The sequence below is a fragment of the Salvelinus namaycush genome, chromosome 32, assembly GCF_016432855.1.
Source record: "Salvelinus namaycush isolate Seneca chromosome 32, SaNama_1.0, whole genome shotgun sequence".
Taxonomy (NCBI): Eukaryota; Metazoa; Chordata; class Actinopteri; order Salmoniformes; family Salmonidae; genus Salvelinus; species Salvelinus namaycush.
In genome coordinates, this window is record NC_052338.1 from 8,916,531 (window position 1) to 8,937,545 (window position 21,015).

Here is a 21,015-nt window from a genome sequence, read left to right on the forward strand (position 1 = left end):
ACAAAGTGGATATGAAGCCGGGCTTAAAATAATTATCCTAACCTGCTGCGTAAGTTCTCCTGCTACGAAAAGTCAAATCTGACGTTAATTTGACAAAAGCTGGATTCCTTCAGGCCATGACCGGTTCTTAGGAGGAGAACCCTTTGTGGTTCCAGGTATAACCTTTTTTGGTTCCAGGTAGAACTATTTTGGGTTCCATGTAGAACCTTCTGTGGAAAGGGATCTACGTGAAACCCAAAAGGGTTCTTCAAAAGGTTCTCCTCTGGGGACAGCCGAAGAGCCCTTTAAGGTTCTAGATAGCACTTTTTTTCTAAGAGTGTAGGGTAAACCTGTTACTATAGAGTACCACAGTGGAGTCATAATACCCATAAAACCTAGTGGTCAAACAGTGAAATTGTTCCAATCGCTTTTCCTCCATTCATATTTCCCATAGGGGATTTTAGAAACACTTAAAATAAGGGCTGTGTTTCATTTAGGCTTACCCTGGCGGGACGTTTTTTTAACTGTGTAAATCTCTCTAGGACAAGGGGACATTTATCAATATACTGTATTCACGTGTATTTACCCCCCCCCCCCCCCCCCCTAATGTGGCTATCATAAAGAATTACAAATGCCATGATGATCTGGACAAGGCTTCCGATTCAAGGCAAAGGTAAGAATCTCTGGATTATCTATCTAATGTTAGTTAAATGTAGTAATTACTAAATTGGCTACATTTCTTTAAATGGGACAATTCTGTAAACTGTCTTGTGCAAGTTTTAAATTGACATAATACCTGTAAGCAAAGGTGTCAGGTAGAGATGATGTGCAGGAGCTTGCATGGATTTGTAGTTTTGCATTGTCTACTTTAATGCTGATTAGCATTTTCAAATATGAGAGTAAATAGAGCCGAATATATCGATAAAAGTCACCTTGCCCAAGAGAGATTTACATGGTTATCAAAATGTAACCCCAGGGTAAGCCTACAGGAAACACTGCCCTGGCCTCATAGACAACCTTTTAACTACTTACTACTTTTTTGCTATTTAGCAACTACTTAGTATGTTAGCTAACCCTTCCCCTAACCCAAACCCTTTAACCTAACTCCTAACCTTAACCCCTAGCCCAGCTAACGTTAGCCACCTAGCTAGAATTAGTAACATCATACGTTTAGCAAATTCGTAACATATAGTACGAAATGGGTGATGGAAATCCACAAATTAATACATACCATTTGAGTGTTGTGGATTTATGTACAGAATAATATGAAATGCTATGAGACCAGGTTGAAAAAATGAATGGTGGAAAAACGATGCTGTTCGATGCTAGGTTTTATGGGTATTATGACACCTCCACTGTGGGGATCTATTAACCACTATGCTAAGTGTGCAAGCATTATTGTCTGGTATTTATTGTGGCACAGAATAAACGCTAAATGGAAAGGTGCTTGATATTGTGGAGAATAATTTCCCCTCTGTTTAAGGCATATGTGAAATTGAAACTAAAACGCAGGCTGAAAACAACTGAAACAATCCATTCCGTGGAAAGATCTCCGCGAATTCGCTGGTTTGACATCGCTCACCGTTTAATTAATAAGTTGTAGATTAAAAACAATTATAGACGACAAAAATGATGCTTAGAACGTGCGTGTTCGCCATGGCTGTAGGTCTATGCATTGACATAACCACATTTTACGCCACGGGTTTTGGCGCATCAATTTCCAAAACTGGACCAATAAGTTTTGATGTTTTCAGAAATCTGGTGCGTCTATGGGTTGTAGCGGGGATTCGATTAGTTCTACTATTTGGTGTATCGCTACTCACACTAGGATCGATTAAACCCGTATTGAAGCGCTGGTTAGCAGTGCACTGTTTCCTTGCCCCGGTCTACGAGACCGGGCGACTGATGCTGCATGGAAGTTCACCGGAGAGCGCGTATGGATCGTTGGGGGGTCCAAGTTTGTGGCTATTGTGTACCGCGGCAGCAGCTGCAGCAGCCCTGTTTTGGGAGAAAACCTTCCCTGACAGCAACGAAGAAAGTAACGGGAAAGAGAAGAAACAGAAGGCACGAGTGCTGTTCATGAGAGTCCTCCACTTCTACAGACCTGACACCCTCCTTTTGGTTGGAGCGTTTATATTCCTGTCACTGGCTGTCGTCTGTAAGTATTTTATTGTTTTGACAAAATGACTGAGTATTATATGATGATGATCATTATGATGATGATGGCGACGATGATGACGGCGGTGTGCGTTTTCAGGTGAAATGTTCATCCCATTCTATACAGGAAAGGTGATTGACATCTTGGCTTCCCAGTACAAGTGGAATGACTTTCTCACAGCTATCATCCTCATGGGGCTCTACTCTTTGGGAAGGTAAGCAGATACACGAGAGAGCTTCCTATCTATTTTTCACCACTACGGCCTTCATCAATTTCGCACATTACATATTATAGTTTGTGTAATGTATGTATGTAAAGCTGTAAGTGAACATCAACATCAGATTGATTATTTCAACACTGCTGCAATTTATGGTGTCTGTTTCAGCTCTTTCAGTGCAGGCTGTCGAGGAGGCCTCTTCATGTGTGCCATCAACAGCTTCACCTGCAGAATTAAAGTAGAGCTGTTTGGGGCCCTGGTGAAGCAGGAGATTGGCTTCTTTGAGACCATCAAGACAGGTAGAGACACGTTTATGATTACCCCAAACAAGAACTAATGATCAGTATGCAATCTGTTGTCTTGCTGGAATGTGTGGCATCCTTGTTTGTTCATGAAATGACTGTAACTGGAATGCACTTCCTATTGAACTTCCTGTCTTCCGATGTGTGGCTGAATATCTGTTGAACACCCCATCAGTTGGTTCTTCTATGCTCCTTGGTTATTCGACGAAGTTGCAACAATTTACTTTCACCTTTGAACTCTCGTAGGTGACATCACGTCCAGGCTGTCCACAGACACCACTAAGATGGCCCGGGCGGTGGCCCTGAATGTCAACGTCCTACTGAGGACCCTCATTAAGATTGTGGGTATGCTGTCGCTCATGATGAGCCTGTCCTGGAAGCTCACTCTGCTCATGCTGATGGAGACGCCCGTCACCGGCCTGCTGCAAGGCGTCTATGACAACTATTACCTGGTATAGTACAATCTATCTAGAACCTAAAAGGGTTCTTTGGCTGTCGCCATAGGAGAACCCTTTGAAGAACCCTTTTTGGTTCCAGGTAGAACCCTTTCAACATAGGGTTTTACATGGAAGCCAATAGGGTTCTACCTGGAACCAAAAAGGGTTATCATATGGGGACAGCCGTGGAACCCTTTTGGAACCCTTTTTTCTAAGAGTGTACTGTTTGTGTCCAGATCAGAAGGTCCTGAACTGATCTATTGGTCCCTGCGAACCCTGAAATAAATCCCTGAAATGATCTAATGCAGAAGGCCCTGACATGTTTGGTGTGAAAATACAGTACATGAGATGGTGACCGCAAAATTTTTTATAAAATAAAGTCTAGTAAATGTTATTGTGTATTGACTGTTCCTCAGAGGCTCTCTAAGGAGGTGCAGGACTCCATGGCCAGGGCGAACGAGGCAGCGGGAGAAACAGTAGCAGGAATCCGGACCGTGCGAAGCTTTAACACAGAGCGGAGTGAGGCTGGTCGTTATGACCACAGGTTGATGGACACCCACAATCTCAAGACCAGGCGGGACACCGTCAGGGCAGTGTACCTGCTCCTGAGAAGAGTGAGTATGCAGGGATCACTCCCCATCCCCTTAGGCTCAGAAGAGTTGAATGCTTCTGATGTGATCTTCATGTGATCTTCAGTGTACGTACTTATGTGTGTGTGTGTGTGTGTGTGTGTGTGTGTGTGTGTGTGTGTGTGTGTGTGTGTGTGTGTGCGTGTGTGCGTGTGTGCGTGTGTGCGTGTGTGCGTGTGTGTGTGTTAAAGCTAACAGCGCTGGTAATGCAGGTGGCCATGCTGTACTATGGCAGACTGTTTATCCAGCGAGGTCAGATGAGCACTGGGAACCTGGTCTCTTTCATCCTCTACCAGTCTAACCTGGGAACCAACATCAGGGTAGGCAACTATCAGTGTGACTGTTTGAGCAAGGCGAGGCACAGAATCACAAATCAAATATATTAACAAACCAATAGTAATATTGTCATTACATAGTACATAGTAATGGAAAAGTTTGATTAAAGAGGCAAGTAATACTAATGTTAGGGAATTAAAAAATAAACATGTTTAATGTCTGAGATACTGTTGAAAAGTTTGTCTAACTATTGTTTATTGAGTTACGATTATACATCTGTATAATACATCTGCCCTCTCCAGACTTTGATTTACATCTTTGGCGACATGCTGAACTCGGTGGGGGCGGCTGGTAAGGTGTTTGAGTATCTGGACAGAGAGCCCCAGGTCAGCATCAAGGGGACCCTCCAACCAGAGACCTTGTCTGGACACGTCCATTTCCACAACCTCTCCTTCTCCTACCCCACCCGCCAGGAGCGCAAAGTACTGCAGGTAAAGCTCACCTGGGAGAAGGGTGGCAAAATTCCAGAAACATGAGAAAACCCTAACTGGCAGTTTCGCCATCACCACATTTTTGACTTCACATGTACCCATTGCTAAGGTAGTGTGTCATTGGCTCTCTGCTTGTCTTAGGGATTCTCTCTGGAGCTGAGGCCGGGTCAGCTGACTGCTCTGGTGGGGCCGTCAGGAGGGGGGAAGAGCACCTGTGTCAGTCTGCTGGAGAGGTTCTATCAGCCTCAGCAGGGAGAGATCCTATTGGATGGACAGCCACTGCACAGCTACCAGCACCACTACCTACACAGGAAGGTAGTATAGAAAGCTACCAGCACCACCACCAACACACCTGCACAGCAAAGTCATAAGACTATACCTACACAGATATTGACACATTTACATCTCTAGAGAAAGCATAGCAGTCAAGATAACCTACTTTACCGTGCCTGTATGGCTACCAACATAGACATTTTTGCTTGAGAAGAAACATAGCATTGGTTTTGATTGGCTGATTGGTGATTGGTTTTGCCCTATGATTGGTTTTGCCCTACCAGGTGGCCATGGTGGGCCAGGAACCTGTTCTGTTCTCTGGGTCCATCAAGGACAACATTGCCTACGGCCTGGCAGACTGCTCTCTGGAGAGGGTGCAGGAAGCTGCTCGCAGAGCCAATGCCCACAGCTTCATCAGCCAACTGGAGAAGGGTTATGACACAGGTACACTGGCAAATAGGAATATTATATATATTACTAATGGATGACCACAAGGCGAGACTCGATAAATATACTGTTTGTCCATCTATTAGATGTAGGAGAGCGGGGTGGTCAGATGTCCGGTGGTGAGAAGCAGCGTATTGCCATCGCCAGAGCTCTGATCAGAGAGCCACAGGTCCTCATCCTGGACGAGGTTACCAGCGCACTGGACACTGAGAGCGAACACATGGTACGGCATCCCTCCACACATAAACTAGAAAGCTTTAGCCTTCCATCATTCATATGGTTAGTGCTAGCCGTTTCACGTACGTAGCTATAGCTAGCATTGACATTCTCAATAGGGTTAGCGCTAGCTAGCGGTTTCACTCAGATGTTCCCTCTGTCTCAGGTCCAGGAGGCCCTGGCTAGCTGCCCCTCCCAGACCCTGCTGGTGATTGCTCACAGGCTGAAGACCATCGAGAGGGCAGATCAGATCATTCTGATTGACCAGGGAACCGTCCTGGAGCAGGGCACTCACCAGGAGTTGATGGACAGGAAGGGGGGCTACTACAAACTAAGAGAGAGACTCTTCACAGAAGACGACACGTCACACTGACCAAAGAAATCCTACTGTTTGAACTGTAAATATTGATGTCATTTTCTCACTTTCACTCTGACCAATACTCACAACCTCCCAATATACTGTAAATTACATGTACATCAAAAATGTATTTAAATATTGAATATAGTTAGGTATATATTTTTTCTTCATAGGAGATGGACACTTCTGTTGGTGACATTTTATTATGTTGTATGACTCTAGGAGTGTTTTTTATTTTATTTTATTGTATTCTTACTATTCTTCTATTTCTTAATGTTCGATGAAGAAATAGAAGGGCAATGAGTGACCCACATTATAAAACCATTTATGATATTCTGGAGCAAAGGTCTATTATGTTGTCTACCCAAGGGAATAAATGATCTATTAAACATTTTAACCTCTCGCTAAACCACCTCTAATTTAATTTGACGCTTGTTTTACATTTCCTGTACACTTCCATACCCATTGTTGTGAATGCTTTTGTCGTATAGTATAGTATTTTTGTAGTATGTATCAGTGTGACAGACTTGTCTACAGCCATTTTGTGGCAAAGTGTAGCCTAAGCATTGGCTTAGAGATTAAATGTTTTCCAGTATTTTTATTGTGCATGAGTTTTTATGTACCTTTTGGGTGTTGTCTGGTCCACATGAGTGTATACGTGAGCACATTTTGTTGTGTTACGGGATGAATGTTATTTTACCACACAGAGCACAAAGTCCCTGGAGTCCAGTCCCTTGTTCATTGCCGATGTTTATGGCAGTTTGCCTGGCTGTACCACAACAAGATGTCACCATCGGAGAACAATAACACATATACACAAACCTCAGGTCAGATAATGGCAAACATTTTATCACCATGAAATGGCAGCAGTCAATTGTCATACCAATCTTCACGTTTTGTGCACCTGCAGCACTACATGTTTTACATTGAAGTTCTTTAGCAGACACTCTGATCCAGATAGACTTTCAGTAGTGAGTGCATAATTTTTTTTTTTGTACTGGTCCCCCATGGAAATCAAACCCACAACCCTAGCTTTGCAAGCACCATGTCCTACCAACTAAGCCCCACAGGACCCCTGGTGCAGACGTTCATCATCGAGTGGTGCAGACGTTCAACTATCGAGTGGCGCAGACGTTCAACTATCGAGTGGTGCAGACGTTCATCATCGAGTGGCGCAGCCGTTCATCATCGAGTGGCGCAGACGTTCATCATCGAGTGGCGCAGACGTTCATCATCGAGTGGCGCAGACGTTCATCATCGACTGGCGCAGACGTTCATCATCGACTGGTGCAGCCGTTCATCATCGAGGGGCGCAGACGTTCATCATCGAGTGGCGCAGCCGATCATCATCGAGTGGTGCAGACGTTCAACTATCGAGTGGTGCAGACGTTCAACTATCGAGTGGTGCAGCCGTTCATCATCGAGTGGTGCAGACGTTCATCATCGAGTGGTGCAGCCGTTCATCATCGACTGGTGCAGACGTTCATCATCGAGTGGTGCAGACGTTCATCATCGAGTGGCGCAGACGTTCATCATCGAGTGGCGCAGCCGATCATCATCGAGTGGTGCAGACGTTCAACTATCGAGTGGTGCAGACGTTCATCATCGAGTGGTGCAGACGTTCAACTATCGAGTGGCGCAGACGTTCAACTATCGAGTGGTGCAGACGTTCATCATCGAGTGGCGCAGCCGTTCATCATCGAGTGGCGCAGACGTTCATCATCGAGTGGCGCAGACGTTCATCATCGAGTGGCGCAGACGTTCATCATCGACTGGCGCAGACGTTCATCATCGACTGGTGCAGCCGTTCATCATCGAGGGGCGCAGACGTTCATCATCGAGTGGCGCAGCCGATCATCATCGAGTGGTGCAGACGTTCAACTATCGAGTGGTGCAGACGTTCAACTATCGAGTGGTGCAGCCGTTCATCATCGAGTGGTGCAGACGTTCATCATCGAGTGGTGCAGCCGTTCATCATCGACTGGTGCAGACGTTCATCATCGAGTGGTGCAGACGTTCATCATCGAGTGGCGCAGACGTTCATCATCGAGTGGCGCAGCCGATCATCATCGAGTGGTGCAGACGTTCAACTATCGAGTGGTGCAGACGTTCATCATCGAGTGGTGCAGCCGTTCATCATCGAGTGGTGCAGACGTTCATCATCGAGTGGTGCAGCCGTTCATCATCGACTGGTGCAGACGTTCATCATCGAGTGGCGCAGCCGTTCATCAGCAACTGGTGCAGACGTTCATCATCGAGTGGTGCAGACGTTCATCATCGAGTGGCGCAGACGTTCAACTATCGAGTGGTGCAGACGTTCATCATCGAGTGGTGCAGACGTTCATCATCGAGTGGTGCAGCCGTTCATCATCGAGTGGTGCAGACGTTCATCATCGAGTGGTGCAGACGTTCAACTATCGAGTGGCGCAGACGTTCATCATCGAGTGGCGCAGACGTTCATCATCGAGTGGTGCAGACGTTCATCATCGAGTGGTGCAGACGTTCATCATCGAGTGGTGCAGACGTTCATCATCGAGTGGTGCAGCCGTTCATCATCGAGTGGTGCAGACGTTCAACTATCGAGTGATGCAGACGTTCAACTATCGAGTGGTGCAGACATTCATCATCGAGTGGTGCAGACGTTCATCATCGAGTGGCGCAGACGTTCATCATCGACTGGTGCAGCCGTTCATCATCGAGGGGTGCAGACGTTCATCATCGAGTGGTGCAGACGTTCATCATCGAGTGGTGCAGACGTTCATCATCGAGTGGCGCAGATGTTCATCATCGAGTGGTGCAGCCGTTCATCATCGACTGGTGCAGATGTAACAGTATAACTTTAAACCGTCCCCTCGCCCCAACACGGGCGCGAACCAGGGACCCTCTGCACACATCAACAACGGTCGCCCACGAAGCATCGTTACCCATCGCTCCACAAAGGCCGCGGCCCTTGCAGAGCAAGGGGCAACACTACTTCTAGGTTTCAGAGCAAGTGACGTAACTGATTGAAACGCTACTAGCGCGTACCCGCTAACTAGCTAGCCATTTCACATCCGTTACACAGACGTTCATCATCGACTGGTGCAGACGTTCATCATCGACTGGTGCAGCCGTTCATCATCCGAATCGTCAAATTAATCAAAGTATTGATAAGAATACGTTTTTTTGTGTTTTTGTGTTTCGGTTCTGCTGCAATTTGAGCACAAGACATTTGTGAGACAACAGTCATGTGGCAACATTCATCAACTCAATTATTTTCTCACTAGAAGAAGTTAACATTGTCAGTGAGACATATACAGTATCCTCTCCTCTCCCGGTCCGTTTAGGTTTGTGACTTATCAACAACAATTCACCTACCCACCCTACAGATACCAACAAGGAGGGAGGGAAAGCACAAAGGGGAAATACCAGCGGCCATCTCATCTCAAGACCTGGCATCACAAAATGGCCGACAATAACTGGAGCTCTATCTGACACGGGTGAATCGAAAATTGTGTAACCACTCCGTGCCGAATCAGTTGACTTAAGTGGATAAAAGTCTGCTAAATAACTTAAATTTAAAAATGTAGTGCTGCAGGTGCACAAAAGGATTGGTATGACAATCGACTTTTGCCATTTCAGGGTGATGTGTACTAGTCGCAGATCTGGTGATAAAATGGTTGCAATTGCAATCACACCACATTGGAAAGTCCCTTCTGCCTTTGCTTTCACTTTCAATTTAGTACAATTCACCAAGCAAAACCAAGCCAAGCCGTGGATCTTGTTACTGTAATTGAGGCTTTGATACACTAAGCTGCTGTTTTATTTAACCTTTACTTAACTAGGCAAGTCAGTTAAGAACAAATTCTTATTTACAATGACAGCTTAGGAACAGTGGATTAAATGCCTTGTTCAGGGGTAGGACGACAGATTTTAATGTAGTGTAATAAGTACTCTACATGACCAAAAGTATGTGGACACCCGATCGTCGAACATCTCATTCCAAAATCATGGACATTAATATGGAGTTGGTCCCCCTTTAGCTGCTATAACAGACTCCACTCTTCTGGGAAGGCTTTCCACTAGATGTTGGAACATTGCTGCAAAGACTTGCTTCTTTTCAGCCACAAGACAATTAGTGAGGTCGGGCACCGATGTTGGGCGATTAGGCTTAGTTCGCATTCGGCGTTCCAATTCATCCCAAAGGTGTTCGAGGGCGTTGAGGTCAGGGGTCTGTGCAGGCCAGTTAAGTTCTTCCATACCGATCTCGACAAACCATTTCTGTATGGACCTTGCTTTGAGCACGGGGGCATTGTCATGCTGAACAGGAAAGGGCCTTCCCCAAATTGTTGCCACAAAGTTGGAAGCACAGAATTGTCTAGAATGTCATTGTATGCTGTAGTGTTAAGATTCCCCTTCACTGGAACTAAGGGGCCTAGCCCAAACCATGAAAAACAGCCCCAGACCATGATTCCTCCTCCAAACTTTACAGTTGGCACTATGCATTGGGGCAGGAAGCGTTCTCCTGGCATCTGCCAATCCCAGATGTATCCATTGGACTGACAGATGGTGAAGCGTGATTCATCACTCCAGAGAACGCGTTTTTTACTGCTCCAGAGTCCAATGGCGACTAGCTTTACAACACTCCAGCCGATGCTTGACATTGCTCATGGGGATCTTAGGCTTGTGTGCTGCTGCTCGGCCAAGGAAACCCATTTCATGAAGCTCCCTACGAACAGTTCTTGTGCTGACATTGCTTCCAGAGGCAGTTTGGAACTCAGTTTGGAGTGTTGCAACCGAGGACAGACACATTTTTACGCGCTATGCACTTGAACACTCGGCGGTCCCGTTCTGTGAGCTTGTGTGGCCTACCACTTCGTGGCTGAGCCGTTGTTGCTCCTAGTCCACTAATATGAAGGGGCGTCCACATACTTTGTATATATAGTGTTGTTACAAAGTTGCTAATTAAATAAAATGCTAAAGTTAACCATGATGAGATTCAAACATGCAACCTTTGCATTGCTAGATGTTTGCATTATACCAATCTCCTTTCTTTTTTCCCTTAAGTAACCTACTGTCCATGCCAAGCTTAATATATCATACTACATTGAACAAAAATATAAATTCAACATGTTTTCATGGTCCCATGTTTCATGAGCTGAATTAAAATATCCCAGAAATTGTCCATATGCACAAAAATATTATTTCTCAATAATGTTGTACACAAACTTGTTTACATCCCTGTTAGTGAGCATTTCTCTTTTTCCAAGATAATCCATCCACCTGACAGGTGTGGCATATCAAGAAGCTGATTAAACAGCATGATCATTACACAGGTGCACTTTGTGCTGTGGACAATAAAAGGGCACTCTAATGCCACACAACACAATGCCAGATGTCTCAAGTTGCAGGAATGTCCACCTGAGCTGTTGCCAGAGAACTGAATGTTCATTTCGCTACCATAAGCCACCTCCAACATCATTTAAGAGAATTTGGCAGTACATCCAACCGGCATCACAACCGCAGACCACGTGTATGAATGCTGATGTCAACGTTGTGAACAGAGTACCCCATGGTGGCGGTGGGGTTATGTTATGGTATGGGCAGGCATAATAAGCTACAGACAATGAACACAATTGCATTTGATCTACGGCAACTTGAATGCACAGAGATACCATGACGAGATCCTGAGGCCCATTGTCGTGCCATTCATCTGCCGTGATCACCTCATGCTGCAAGGATCTGTACACAATTCCTGGAAGCTGAAAATGTCACATGGTCTACATACTCACCAGACATATCAACCGTTGAGCATGTTTGTAATGCTCTGGATCGACAGTGTATTCCATTTCATGCCAATATCTAGCAACTTCACATAATCATTGAAGAGGAGTAGAACAACATTCCACAGGCCACAATCCATAGGCCACAAGCCTGATCAACTCTTCGCGAAGGAGATGTGTCACGCTGCATGAGGAAAATGGTGGTCACACCAGATACTGACTGGACTGGTTTTCTGATCCAGCCCCTAACTTTTCTTTTAAGGTATCTGTGACCAACAGATGCATATCTGTGACCAACAGATGCATATCTGTAAATCCATAGATTAGGGCCTAATGAATTTATTTAAATTGACAGATTTTCTTATATGAACTGTAACAGATCATGGCGCTGGACGGGATTGGCTCTTAACCAACTGTGCTATTTTTTTTATTTTTTTTTGCATTGTTTGTAACTTATTTTGAAATGTTGCTGCTTCCATCTCTTATGATCGAAAACAGCTTCTGGACATCAGAACAGCGATTACTCACCTCGAATAGGACTAATAATTTTTCTTTAATGAGTCGGACGGGAAGGATATAGTCCAAACACCCGTACAGGCCCTCATCCCCGTCATTCGCTGGAGAAAGAGATTTCGCAGAAAGAGATCGGGGTGCATTGTGAGGATCAGGCGACGAGTGGCTAATCTGCCTTTGCCTGCCGTACTGCTAGCTAACGTTCAAGAGGGTAGTGCGTACGGCCCCGTACATCACCGGGGCCAAGCTTCCTGCCATCCAGGACCTCTATACCAGGCGGTGTCAAACGAAGGCCCTAAAAATTGTCAAAGACTCCAGCCACCCTAGTCATAGACTGTTCTCTCTGCTACTGCACGGCAAGCGGTACCGGAGCACCAAGTCTAGGTCCAAGAAGCTTCTAAACAGCTTCTACCCCCAAGCCATAAGACTCCTGAACATCTAATCAAATGGCTACCCAGACTATTTGCATTGCCCCCCCCCCACCTACGCTGCTGCTACTCTCTGTTATTATCTATGCATAGTCACTTTAGTAACGCGACCAACATGTTCATATTACCTCAACACCGGTGCCCCTGCACATTGACTCTGTACCGATACCCCCTGTATATAGCCCCGCTATTGTTATTTACTGCTGCTCTTTAATTCATTATTTGCTATTGTTATCTCTTACTTTTTTAGGTATTTTCTTAAAACTGCATTATTGGTTAAGGGCTTGTAAGCATTTTACTGTAAGTTCAATTCCTGTTGAATTCGGCGCATGTGACAAATAGAATATGATTTTATTTGAACTCTGTAAAATCTTTGACATTTTTGCATGTTGCGTTTATATTTTTGTATATTTTGAATGTTCCGGATTTACATTTACTATGTTATGTCTAGTCAATGTAATGTAACCTAACGTAAAGTAACATTTAATACTAAATGGAGTGGCACAGATTTTTGTAAAATATAATACGTTTTGGTCTGAGACCAGGTTGGGACACAATAGGCTGCATTAGATTACATGTCCAAAATTATAGGTCCAACATTTTTGCCACATTCAATAAAGATGAGCAAAACAGACTGCATAAAATAAATAATATAAATACTGAGCTACAATTGAAGTCAGAAGTTAACATACACTTAGGTTGGAGTCATTAAAACTCGTTTTTCAACCACCACAAATTTCTTGTTAACAAACTATAGTTTTGGAAAGTCGGTTAGGACATCTACTTTGTGCATGACACAAGTCCTTTTTTCAAAAATTGTTCACAGACAGATTATTTAATTTATAATTCACTGTATCACAATTCCAGTGGGTCAGAAGTTTACACACACTAAGTTGACTGTCCCTTCAAACAGCTTGGAAATTTTCAGAAAACGATGTCATGGCTTTAGAAGCTTCTGATAGGCTAATTGACATAATTTGAGTCAATTGGAGGTGTACCTGTGGATGTATTTCAAGGCCTACCTTCAAACTCAGTGCTTCTTTGCTTGACATCATGGGAAAATCAAAAGAAATCAGCCAAGACCTCAGAAAAAAAAATTGTAGACCACAAGTCTGGTTCATCCTTGGGAGCAATTTCCAAACGCCTGTAGGTACCACATTTATCTGTACAAACAATAGTACGCAAGTATAAACGCCATGGGACCACGCAGCCGTCATACAGCTCAGGAAGGAGACGCGTTCTGTCTCCTAGAGGTGAATGTACTTTGGTGTGAAAAGTGCAAATCAATCCCAGAACAACAGCAAAGGACCTTGTGAAGATGCTGGTGGAAACAGGTGCACAGTAAAACGAGTCCTATATCGACATAACCTGAAAGGCCGCTCAGCAAAGAAGAAGAATCCACTGCTCCAAAGACCGCCATAAAAAAGCCAGACTACGGTTTGCAACTGCACATGGGGACAAAGATCGTACTTTTTGGAGAAATGTCCTCTGGTCTGATGAAACAAAATAGAACTGTTTGGCCATAATGACCATCGTTATGTTTGGAGGAAAAATGGGGGAGGCTTGCAAGCCGACGAACACCATCCCAACCGTGAAGCACAGGGGGGTGGCAGCATCATGTTGTGGGGGTGCTTTGCTGCAGGAGGGACTGGTGCACTTCACAAAATAGATGGCATCATGAGGAACGAAAATTTGGTGGATATATTGAAGCAACATCTCAAGACATCAGTCAGGAAGTTAAAGCTTGGTCGCAAATGGTTCTTCCAAATGGACAATGACCCCAAGCATACTTCCAAAGTTGTGGCAAAATGGCTTAAGGACAATAAAGTCAAGGTTATTGGAGTGGCCATCACAAAGCCCTGACCTCAATCCCATAGAAAATTTGTGGGCAGAACTGAAAAAGCTTGTGCGAGCAAGGAAGCCTACAAACCTGACTCAGTTACACCAGCTCTGTCAGGAGGAATGGGCCAAAATTCACCCAATTTATTGTGGGAAGCTTGTGCAAGGCTACCCGAAACGTTTGACCAAAGTTAAACAATTTAAAGGCAATGCTACCAAATACTAATTGAGTGTATGTAAACTTCTGACCCACTGGGAATGTGAGCTGAAATAAATCATTCTCTCTACTATTATTCTGACATTTCACATTCTTGAAATAAAGTGGTGATCCTGACTGACCTAAGACAGGGAATTTTTACTAGGATTAAATGTCAGGAATTGTGCAAAACTGAGTTTAAATGTATTTATTTAAGGTGTATGTAAACTTCCGACTTCAACTGTATATTGCTTGCTCAATTTTTTTATTTATTATTTATTATTTTATACTAATACAATTGCTCGGATAAATAGATTTTGTTAAGAGTAATACTTTTTTGTGTATACATATTTGTTGTAATTATTGGCAACCCTGTTTTCAATACCTCAATACCTCACCTTGCAAGGATAACAGCCCTGAGGCTTTATCTAAAATGTTTTATGAGATTATAGAACACACTGGGAGGGATCTTAGACCATACCTCCACGCAGAAGCTTTCCAGATTCTTGATCACCTTCCTTTGTGCTTATGGACTGCCCTCTTCAAGTCAAGACACAGGTTTTCAATGGGGTTCAAGTCCGGTGACTAAGATGGCTATTGCAAAGCGATGATTTGGTTGTCAATTAACCATTTCATTGAGATAAAAAGGTCCAGGCTAGCTGCTCTCCCAGACCCTGCTGGTGACTCAACTCCAGCTCACTTTAATAATGGAAATTGATGGAAATTGATCAAAAATGTATCACTAGCCACTTTAAACAATGCCGCTTAATATAATGTATATGTATATACTGTACTCTATATCATCTACTGCATCTTGCCATCTTTATGTAATACATGTATCACTAGCCACTTTAAACTATGCACTTTTAATGTTTACATACCCTACATTACATCTCACATGTATATACTGTACCCGATACCATCTACTGCATCTTGCCTATGCCGTTCTGTACCACACTCATTCATATATCTTTATGTACATATTCTTTATCCCTTTACACTTGTGTGTATAAGGTAGTAGTTGTGGAATTGTTAGGTTAGATTACTCGTTGGTTATTACTGCATTGTCGGAACTAGAAGCACAAGCATTTCGCTACACTCGCATTAACATCTGCTAACCATGTGTATGTGACAAATAAAATTTGATTTGATTTCATTGCACAGTCTGAAGACCATCGAGAGGGCAGATCAGATCATTCTGATTGACCAGGGAACCTTCCTGGAGCAGGGCACTCACCAGGAGTTGATGGACAGGAAGTGGATCTACTACAAACTAAGAGAGAGACTCTTCACAGAAGACTTCAAAGAAATCCTACTGTTTGAACTGTAAATATTGATGTAATTCTCTCACTTTCACTCTGACCAATACTCACAACCTCCCAATATACTGTAAATGACATGTACATCATGACATTGACATATATAAAGCCACATTGATGTAAATATTGAATATAGTTAAAGATCATTTTCTCATTAGAATTGGAAACTTCTTTTGGTGCCATTTTGTTTTGTTGTATGAGTTGTTTTGATTGTATTGCATTGCACTATATTCTTTTCTACCCTTTCTTTTGTATCAAAAAAGGAAATGTTTGATTAAAAGAGAAGGGCAGTGAGTGGGCCACGCTATCTATTGTTCTTCGGTGACCCCAGTTGACTGTAAAACCATTTATGGAGCAATGGTCTATTAAGTTGCCTATCGAAAGAAGAAGTTAGTTGAGTATCAGTAAGATGTATGTGTAGCCTTAGCATTGACCTACACTAGAGATCAACTTTATTGCCTGTATTTTTGTTGTGTGTGAGATTTTGTCTGTGTATAGTGTGGCTTTTGGGTGTTTGATCAGCATGAGTGTGTAGATGAGCACATTTGAATGTAGGACGCAATGAATGTTTCTTATTTTTACCACACAGAGCACAACGTCTTGGAAAGTCCCTGAAGGCCCATCCCCTAGCTCTTTGCCAATGTTTTTGGCAGCTTGCCTGTCTGCACCACGGCCAAAGCCACAACAACATGTCAGTACTCCACCTCCCCCTACCGGAGGGTAATAACACATAGACCTTTAGGCGATACTGGCAACCATTTTGTGACCAGATCTGCGACTAGTACACATCACCGTGAAATGGCAGCAGTCGAGTCTCACACCAATATTGAGCATTTCCTTTTAAGAATCCTTAACAGGTGTTTTGAAGTATTGACTTGGTCAGTGTCTTGTGAGAGTCTCTGCTCACCTTTACTTTTTGTGCATCTGCAGCACTGGTGCAGGCAGACATTCATCATCAAGTCATCCAAATCATTAATCATCAATGCCGAATCAGTTGGCTTGCAATCACACTCAGTTATGTGTATAAACCCTGGATTGCTGATGCTATGTATTGACGATTGAGAGGCTTTGAAGCCACCGGTCGGCCATATTGGCACTCCCCCAGTCGCAGCAGTCCTCCATAGGAATGAATGGAATTAATACAGTATTTAAATTCAATGTTTCAAGGACTCATAACGAACTGTTATGAGTAACCAGTTTGCGGACACAGAGGATATGGCATACACCAAACCAAACTAGGTAGATGATCTAAGAGATCTTCCTGTTTGGCCAGGGTTCATGTAAGGATGACACTTATGATTGCCCTGTGTTAAAGACAATGGTGGAAAAAGTAAAAATATAGATGACTTCATTGAAAATGACTCAAGTAAAAATGAAAGTCACCCAATAAAATACTACTTGAGTAAAAGTTTTAAAGTATTTGGTTTTAAATATACTTAAGTATTAAAAGTACAAGTAAAGTATAAATATTTTCACACTCCTTATATTAAGCAAACCAGACGGTACGGTTTTCTTGTTTTTAATATGTATGGGTAGCCAGGGGCACAACCCTCAGACGTCATTTACAAACGAAACATTTATGTTTAGAATCAACAAGATCAGAGGCAGTAGGGATGACAAGGGATGTTCTTTTGATTCGTGTGTGAATTTGACCTGCTAAGAATTCGAAATGTAACAAGTACTTTTGGGTGTCAGGGAAAATGTATTGAGTAAAAAGTACATTATTTTCTTTAGGAATGTAGTGGAGTAAAAGCAAAAGTTGTCATAAATATAAATAGTAAAGTAAAGTACAGAGTACAAATACCTCAAAAAACTACTTTAGTAATACCTTAAAGTATTTTTACTTAAGTACTTTACACCACTGGTTAAAGCTTCCGTAACCTAGATAGCCTATACTGAACCATTTCACTGAATTTGTTGTACCTGCAGCAGTTGCAATTAATGAAGTCCATTTCAGTAACCAAGATACAGTAATTGAAAAGGCTTTCCAGTGTAGGATATCACCATGATATCATATCATATCATCATTTTTCTTAAAAACTGCATTGTTGGTTAAGGGATTGTAACCTGTTGTATTCGGCGCATGTGACAAATACGATTTGATTTGATATAGTGGACCTAGCAGTATTCTGACTAAGACACAGTGGTATTATGCATTATTATGGATTTGATACCAGCCTTTTCCACCTCCTGAGAAGGCAGAACTTAGTATTACATGCTTGGGAGGTGTGTCAGGTAAACTCGCAATGTGTTGTTGTGAACCCCCTAGATTTCCCTGAGGACAGCACATATTTATTGGCCCTTATTGGTTCATAATCTTACAAGATGACATGCAGTTTCCTGTCTCATTACAAAAAAGCGTGAATGTTGTCTGCTGGAAAGTCCCTTTGAGTGTGAGTTGAATTAAGGATTAGTTAGGGAGTTGAGCCCAATGAGGTATATAATAAACCCTGGATTGCTGATGCTCTGTATTGGCCATTGAGAGGCTTTGAAGTCACCGGTTGGCCATATTGGCACTCCACAGTAGGAGCAGTCTTCCATAGGAATGAATGGAATTATACAGTATTTCAATTAAATGTTTCAAGGACAAAATAACATGTATTTAAGTATTTTTTTGGTTGTAGTGGGGACAGTAATGTATATATTTTAGCAATTACATTGACTTTTGATACTTAAGTATATTTAAAACCAAATACTTTTAAACTTTTACTCAAGTAGTATTTTACTGGGTGACTTTCACTTTCACTTTAGTCATTTTCTATTAAGGTATCTTTACATTTACTCAAGTATGACAATTGGGTACTTTTTCCACCACTGGCTACCAATACGACCTATCTGTTCAAGACGACTATGATCTGGCACAGATGGCCATCTTTCATGCTAGGCTCACAGATGCTTACTCTGGGGGAACACTCAAACAGTAAGTCGAGCTTAATACCTGGTTTATTATGGTGGTGGTGGTGGCGGTGTGTGTGTGTGTGTGTGACTTTGTCTTTGTTCTTTGCAGTGTATCACATGAGAGAGACTGGTTGGATCAAAGTTTCTCAAGAGGATGTTGGTGACCTGTACCACCACTTGTACAATGAGGAAAAAGTGAATCTGGCCCATTCTAAGTATATTCAGAGTCACATCAATACCATACAATACATCATAAACATAGTCAAATAAATACAATACATCATAAACATAGTCAAATACATTCTCCTTTACATTCCTCAAAATACTCCACAGTGTTCCCTATCTAGTTTTATTTGATTGTTATTTATATATTTTTTACTTTATATTTATTCAATACAGTTTTGGGGACTACAGTGTTTGTAGAGTAAGCTGAGCTCTTTAGCTGAGATGGACCTTTCCATCCTCACATCAATCATCATGTGATTGTCAGCCACCAATTGCATCCATAAAATGGTGCTCAATGAGTCCAATGGAAAAAGAATGCACACATTAAAATATGAAATAAACTTAACTGGTTAAATCGGAAGCATTTAATGTTATCTTATAAAAATAGTTGAACTTGCACAGCTGTATAACTCCAACTTTCTAAATCAATCCTCACATAAAGCAAGAGTTAGAGGCGTGTCTGGTCTACATGTGCGTACATGTTTCTTATTTTACCACACAGAGCACAAAGTCTTGTAAAGTCCCTGGAGGCCCGTCCTTTGTTCTTTGCCAATGTTTTTGGCAGTTTGCCTGTCTGCACCAAAAGCCACAACAAGATGTCAGTACTACACCACCCCCTCCCGGACAACAATACCATATCGATATAGACCTTATGCGATACTGGCAACCATTTTGTGAGCAGATCTGCGACTAGTACACATCACCGTGAAATGGCGACAGTCGAGTCTCACACCAATATTGACCATTTCCTTTTAAGAATCCTTAACACTGATCTGGAAAACACTGTGCATGTGTCTTGCAGGTGTTTTGAAGTATTGACTTGGTCAGTGTCTTGTGAGAGTCTCTGCTCACCTTTACTTTTTGTGCATCTGCAGCACTGGTGCAGGCAGACATTCATCATCAAGTCGTCCATTTCATCAACTTAATCAAAGTATTGAGAAGAAGTGCCTGAGTTTGTTTATTTTTGAGCTGCTGCGGTTTGAGCACAGGACATTCACGGGTTAACTGTAAAGTGTCAACATTCATCAACTCAAGTATTTTCTCACTAGTAGAAGTTTGCATTGTCAGTTAGTCATAGACACTATCCTCTCCTCTCCTGCCCCTTTAGGTTGGTGACTTATCGACAACAATCCACCTACCCACTGCCTACGGATACCAACAAGGAGGGAGGGAGGGAGCACAAGCGGCCATCTCATCACAAGACCTTCTGGCATCACAAAATGGCTGACAAAAACTTAATCTGTATCTGACATGGGTGAAGTGGCAGTTGTGTCAATTTCATGCCGAATCTGTTGGCTTGCAATCACACCAAGTTTGGAAGTTCCTTCTGCCTTTGCTTTCACTTTGACTTTAGTGCACTTCACCAAGCCAAACCAAACCAAGCCCTGGGTCTTGTGACTGCTATTGAGGCTTTGACACACCATATCGCTGTTCAACAAGGACACCTTATCTGGTTGTAATAAACAATAGGCTGCGTTAGATTACATCACACGGACTTGCTCTGGTGTAGATATTTGATAATAGTCTCAACAAATGAAGCACAACATAGCCTCTTCATCAGAAAGCGTAACCTTAGGTAAACCCATGTAGATGGTGAGTCACAATTGCGACCTGACACAGAAGATGATATCAAACGTTCTGATGGTGGTAAACAAACAGCAGAGGTGAACTGTTAGGTGAAACTAGAGAAACCAGTTTGTGGACACCAAACCAAACTAGGCAGATGATCTCTTCCTGTCTGGCCAGAGTTCATGTAAGAATGACACTTAACGGTTGCCCTGTGTTAAAGCTGCCGTAAACTAGATCGTCTAGACTGAACCATTACTGAATTTGTTGTACATGCAGCAGCCGCATTTGCCAAATCCATTTCAGTAACCAAGATAACTGAAAATGGTTTCCAACTTATTACATCACCACGATATCATATGATATAGTGGACCCAGCGGTATCCAGCTACAGTATTTAGATTTTCCTGATTTCTGACTAAGACACAGTGTTATCATGCATGATTGGGGATTTGATAGCAGCCTTTTCAACCTCCTGAGAAGGCAG

The 21,015-nt window shown here is 42.8% G+C and overlaps 1 protein-coding gene across 1 annotated transcript; it reads left to right on the top strand.

Annotated features, from left to right (window-relative positions):
• The first annotated feature begins 1,608 nt into the window (after positions 1-1,608).
• LOC120027264 (antigen peptide transporter 2-like) lies at positions 1,609-6,208 on the top strand. The gene is made up of 11 exons (XM_038972177.1): positions 1,609-2,137; positions 2,237-2,351; positions 2,523-2,653; positions 2,903-3,108; positions 3,510-3,707; positions 3,914-4,042; positions 4,301-4,489; positions 4,631-4,804; positions 5,047-5,206; positions 5,296-5,432; positions 5,592-6,208. The coding sequence occupies exons 1-11, from the start codon at positions 1,609-1,611 to the stop codon at positions 5,796-5,798; spliced, it is 2,175 nt and encodes a 724-aa protein (XP_038828105.1). The 3' UTR covers positions 5,799-6,208.
• Positions 6,209-21,015: the final 14,807 nt, after the last annotated feature.

Excerpts from the sequence above, each read along its gene's own strand:
- LOC120027264 (XM_038972177.1), top strand. The coding sequence starts at position 1,609 with ATGATGCTTAGAACGTGCGTGTTCGCCATGGCTGTAGGTCTATGCATT. Across the intron at positions 2,138-2,236 it reads CCTGTCACTGGCTGTCGTCT|GTGAAATGTTCATCCCATTC; the intron begins GTAAGTATTTTA and ends GTGCGTTTTCAG. Across the intron at positions 4,490-4,630 it reads AGGAGCGCAAAGTACTGCAG|GGATTCTCTCTGGAGCTGAG; the intron begins GTAAAGCTCACC and ends TGCTTGTCTTAG.